At 43.1% G+C, this 5,902-nt stretch overlaps 1 protein-coding gene across 1 annotated transcript in view; it reads right to left on the bottom strand.

Annotated features, from left to right (window-relative positions):
• Positions 1–1,457: 1,457 nt before the first annotated feature.
• Positions 1,458–5,902, bottom strand: part of LOC106807559 (mediator of RNA polymerase II transcription subunit 7-like) — a 5,360-nt gene continuing 915 nt past the window's right edge. Inside the window, exons 2-4 of the mRNA XM_014809929.1 lie at positions 4,611–4,668; positions 3,922–4,129; positions 1,458–3,054 (exon numbers count right to left, since the gene is read on the bottom strand). Coding sequence (XP_014665415.1) covers positions 2,589–3,054; positions 3,922–4,121 — 666 coding nt within the window. The 5' untranslated portion in view covers positions 4,122–4,129; positions 4,611–4,668 and the 3' untranslated portion in view covers positions 1,458–2,588. The remainder of the gene's footprint in view (positions 3,055–3,921; positions 4,130–4,610; positions 4,669–5,902) is intronic.

The raw sequence follows: 5,902 nt of genomic DNA, 5'->3' as shown, positions 1-5,902 counted from the left end.
GTATATATACGTGTGTGTGTGTGTGTGTGTGTGTGTGTGTGTGTGTGTGTGTGTGTGTGTGCGTGCGTGCGTGCGTGCGTGCGTGCGTGCGTGCGTGCGTGCGTGCGTGCGTGTGTACGTGTGTGTTGTTCACGTGCCCGTACACCTGATTAAACAACCACAGTGCCTTTGTACTTCCGAGGGCTAAACGGGACCTACGTAAAAAACGTAATAATCTTTTTGTATGACCATCCATAACTACAGAGATTGATTTCCCACGACTCACGAAGACGTCTAGCCCGCAAATGTAACTCTGCAGAAATCATTATTCAGTGCAGCAGCATTTAATAACGTGACAGCGCAACCCTGTCAAAGAAAGGTCACAGACAATTGTTTAAAAAAAATACATTGGTACAATATCCAGTTCAGTAGACGTCTGACGGGTAGGTCTCGACCGTCCCTACTTGACACAGATCCACAGCACTATGTATACCCCTAGTGCGTTCATAGATATAGAATAGAATCTATATTCTATATCTATGGTACGTTAGACCAGCTTATTCGCTGCAGGTGACTGAGCTTTTTCGCCGCACCAATATCAAACAAATTTTTTGCCCTAAATAATTTCTTTCGTCCACAAGGCCCCATTTCATATGTGTTTTCGGACGATGGCGATAATATCATGATAGACTCCTGATAATATATAAAGTGTAATTTTATATATACAATCGGGTTGCCAATCCCACGCCATGCTTTCCAAGTATATAATAACTGTGAAAACGACATTTGAAATGTATGAAATCTACACATACATTAATACTTTTAGTTAACCTGTATGATATAGGCGGTTCCGGTTCCGCTTCACTACACTAACCCCCTAATCAGGTTAGTGTAGTGAAGCGGTACATACCGCCTGTATCATACAGGCAGGAGTACATAATAGGGATACAGGTTGACTTTTACTCCTGATACTCCTGATACTCCTGATACTACAGATACTCCTGATACAGGTTAACTTTTAGTAGGATGGTCGTGAATAATACAGGACTGCACGGTGCTGCCACCACACGTCGTACATCGATAATAACTATCATGTTTGCATTATTATACCCGTATTATACGAAATTAAACGACTAGATACACTATAGAAATAATACTAGTGAGACTCTACTAGTGCCTCTATAGATCTAGTGTCACCATACTAGTGTCTCTATATATTTCTATGAGATATACTCAATTATAGCGGCCCATATAGCTATCATATCTCCAGCCATCTGATCACATCTAGGGCTATCAGGGCTAGGGCTATACTGAAGAGCATATAAACCCTGGGTTATTCTTGATAGGCTTTATTTGAGTGTATATACTGAAGACAGTCCTTTAATATAAATGTAAACATGTAAGCAAAATATATAAACACCAAACTATGTTTTCCATGGAGCTAAAAATATACATAAGCATTACATAGAACATGAGTATATGAATGCCAAAGCCACAATGGAAGCATTTATTATTTACGTGTTTATTGGCGTACTGTTTTATTATTTTAGAACTGGGTTAGACAGCAAATCTGCACAACCACTTTTGTTATAAGCCACTGCCACATGGTGCATGTTGTATGGGAAATTGAGCAAGTAATTGAACCTCAGACTAACATGACACCTTCACATGTGCAGTTTCTATGGCAACAATGACCATATCAGCTAACTTTCCAGAAAAATTATTACAGATAAGTGAAAAGTGTTCTATATAAGAATATTTTATTAAATATTATCAATTGATGGTTCACTTTGTTTTTTCTTTAACAGTAACTTTTGCATGATATTACGAAATTATCATATGACTTAGGCGACTTGAATGTGTTCGGGTCAATCTCTTTTCACTCTTTGACCGAAAACCGTGTATCAGCTTAATATTGCTACACATCCACTTGTTGAATTTCCTCACGTTCTTCTGGCTACCACCAGAAGCATTGTCAAACACAGAAAGTCAAACAATGTAGACACCCATGCAGTCAATATAACTAGCATGACAGATTCAGTGCATGATAGCGGCAAGGTTACAAATCAACCCATCCGGACGTCTGTGCTTTACCTCGTTGGCTATCAGTAAAAGAATAGTCCAACACAGCTAAACACTGTAAACACACACAGCTGTCACAGATGTCAACACATGCAGGCTAGCATGATTGTTGTTTCACTGAACACAGAACTTAGACACTCACACCTGTGGGCCGTGGCATTCAGTGACAATTATAGACATCCACAGCTGCAATGGCTGGTCAGTTTGGACATGCACAGCTGTTGCTTCCATGGATCATTTTATCGCTGTAGACATGCATAGATCTTGCTACCATTGACCGTTAGTGAGTGTAGACACACACAGTGTCCTGGTAGGCGAGAGTTCGTCAATGACACAGATGTCACGAGGGGCGACAGTCAATCAATGTAGATGCACACAGACCTCACAGTCATCAACTGTTAGTCAGTATAAATGCCCACAGCTGTCATGGCCTACGACGGTCAATCTACGTAGACGCACGCAGCTATCGCTTCCAACGACCAAAACCTTCCGAACATCGCCAAACTCCACCACCGCCAAACATGCGATCAGTGCATGAGATCCACAAGATCGCACATCAGCTTGTCGAGGCTGTCACACGCGTCGCCCGCACAGCCGCCCCCTGCCCCCGCGTCCTCCGCCGGCGCGGCCGCCGCCAGCAGCCGGCAGTCGAGCTCTCCCGCGTCCGGCAGCGACGCAAGGCACGCCTGCAGCTTCTCGCCGACGCTGTCCAGGTGCATCTGGAAGCGCTCGGCCGTCTCCAGCCGCTGCCTCTTCTGCACCTCGAGCATGACGCGCAGCGTCTCGCGCGCCTGGTGCGGCCGGAACTCGTTGATGAGGTGGTGCATGTGGATGAAGAGCAGGTTGAGGTCGTCGATCTTCTCCTTGCGCTTGGCCGTCGCCGGCGCGCGGATCAGGATGTCGAGCATCTCGAGGAAGTTGACGAGGATCGAGTGATTGAGCTTCTTCAGCTCGCGCTTGTGGTCAAAGTTCTGCGGGTTCTGCGGGTAGAGCCTGCGCGCGAAGAGAGAAAGAGAGAGAGACGCGGGTGAGGCGGACGTCATGCAGCCGACTATATGTCCGGGTTAGGGTTGAGGTTGGGGTTAGGATTAGGGTGGTTGTTAGAGCAGAGGGTTGGGTTGGGATTAGGGTGAAGGTTAGGGTGGGGATAGAGGTTAGGGTTGGTGTTAGGGTTAGGCTTGGGGTTGGGGTTAGGGTTGGGGTTAGGCTTGAGGTTAGGGTTGGGGTTGGGATGAAGGTTAGGCTTGGGGTTTAATATGGTTTGGGTAGAGGTTTAATATGGTTTGGGTTGGGGTCAGGGTTGGGGTCAGGGTAGAGGTTAGGCTTGGGGTTAGGGTGAAGGTTAGGGTAGTGATGTCACGATCATCAATTATACTCGATCATTGGTTGAACAGTGGCTCGAACCAAGCGCTTGGTTATCAAAATCCATAATCGATTTTTTTTTTTTTTTTTAACTTGAGAGATATCATCGCTACTATACAAGTTATCCTTTATTAACATACATGTATTATACACACAGTAGTAAACAGTGCAAAACAAACAGTAAACAGGGCTAAACAAGCACATACATGCACACACGTACATGCACACGACGTTACGCACACGCAGGCATTCAACACCCCGAGTAACCGATTGTAACCATGATCGGTTACTTGGGTCCAACCGATGATCGATTACGAAATTACAACCGATTGACAACAGTAGGTTAGGGTAACAGTTAGGCTTGGGGTTAGGTTGAAGGTCAGGGTTGAGATTATGGCTAGGGTAGAGGTTAGGTTGGGATTAGGGTAGAGGTTAGGTTGCAGTTAGGGTAGAGGTTAGGTTGGGGTTAGTGTAAAAGGTGAACATGAGGTTAGGTACCTTTTAATTCCCTGGCTCTCCAGCGGTCGTATAATGAGATCATCGACGTGAAATGTGACACCGAACATGGAATACGTGTCCTGTATAGGTGGCGGTGGTGGCGGAGCCCTGCCAAGGCGTATGCTTTCGCTCCCATACAGGCTCACATATTGCTTCGGTGGCATGGGCAAGGAACTTACTTGCTGGGATTCTCCTGCCATCACGCTGACTGAAAACAATGTGCAAATCGGTTAGGAGCAAAAGTAGAAAACAGGAATTGCTACGTTGTTTTGGAGAATAGGTAATGCAGGTTATATATTATTTTTTATGACAAGTAAATTGTTGCCTTGGTTTAAGAGCTCTTTCAGATTGTTTTCCAGAAATGTTACAGGGCAAATTCAAGCCCCAAGGTAATGCACAAGAAATTTTGATGCAAGTACTACCCTTGCAGTTGCAACACGATTTTAATTATCAATAAACCAAATTTACGTTGATAGTACGTTCACTGATATTACATCCAGCCAATCTGATATGCATATATGGCTGCACTCAGATAGTCTCCATCCATTCATGGAGCAATCACCTGGATTTGCGATACCTAATTACTGAACTATAATCTAAGACAAAGCTAAGTGGTCAGAAATAGTTGCTACAGTGAACCACAAGGTTTATTTGACCCTACGATTTTAATGCACAAGACTCACACTTACCTGGACTGTGTGACAATATTGTGGATATATTCAGATCTTACTGTAGTGTCAAATCATTCTGAAAAGGATTGCACTTCATGTTATTCTAATGGACGGATACCAATAGTAAGACAGGAATATACGCAAAACTTTCAATATAGCTTGTACTCACTAGAATGTAAACAACATTACATCTGTGACCTGAAAATGAGTGTAGACTACACTGTTAACTTCATAGGTGCTATTGTATGAAAATTGTCAGAGCTAGTCTAGAAGACATGACCCGTTGTGTATTGTGTTGTAGACATGAAGTATTGTGGGACATGTCTTCTAGACTAGAGCCAAATTGTCTTGTGATATAGCTAAAATGTTAATAACGCAAGATATACCTATTGATATTTATAAGAATATATTATAAATGTGACAAGAGCATATCCTAACAGCTTCATATGGAAGAGTATTATCTAGCATTGGGGCCTAGTGAGTAATTTGGGTAGTGAATACCTGCAACCATATACCAGCATATCACAACCATGGACACCTCAACTTGGCTATCAATATTCCAGATTCAATAATTTGATGTGGATTATCATAGACGCACTTGGCATCACAAAGTCTCACATAACATACTAACATCTAAGTGTATATATTTATTGCCAACGATACGGTAGGCAATGCGCCTGTAATGTTGCATCCTTACTTGTCACTTCGGCACATCGCTGAGAAAAAGGCTAAAGACTAAAAGAGCAGTTATTGTCATTATTATATAATTGCATAGCGTCAGTTACTAATATAATAACAACCATTATAATATGTACAATTAAAAATATCATAATTACCATACCAATTAGCTCGGTAACAATAACAAAAAAAGTCAACCGCACTTCGCCTGGCTCTTCGGGCGATTTCAGGATTTGTGGCTGGTTTGTATACGCTAGACCGAATAATTCTGTCCCATATAACCTTTTTTATATTTTGGTTATTGTTAGTTATTGTTATTGTTATTGTTAGTTATTGTTGGTTATTTGGTTAGGGTTAGTGTTACAATTAGGGTTAGGGTTAGGGTTAGGCACATTGGTTTTATGGGTACATACCTATGTGTCCCGGTACCTATGTGTCCCGGTACCTATGTGTCCCAGTACCCAGGTACCTATGTGTCCCGGTACCTATGTGTCCCGGTACCTATGTGTCCCAGTACCTATGTACCTATGTGTCCCGGTACCTATGTGTCCCGGTACCTATGTGTCCCGGTATCTACGTGTCTCGGTACCTATGTGTCCCAGTACCCAGGTACCTATGTGTCCCGGTACCTA

The sequence above is a fragment of the Priapulus caudatus genome, unplaced genomic scaffold, assembly GCF_000485595.1.
Source record: "Priapulus caudatus unplaced genomic scaffold, Priapulus_caudatus-5.0.1 Scaffold222, whole genome shotgun sequence".
In the NCBI taxonomy this organism is placed as follows: Eukaryota; Metazoa; Priapulida; class Priapulimorpha; order Priapulimorphida; family Priapulidae; genus Priapulus; species Priapulus caudatus.
The sequence above is the reverse complement of the archived record's forward strand: the minus strand, read 5'-3'. Positions and strand labels throughout refer to the sequence as shown.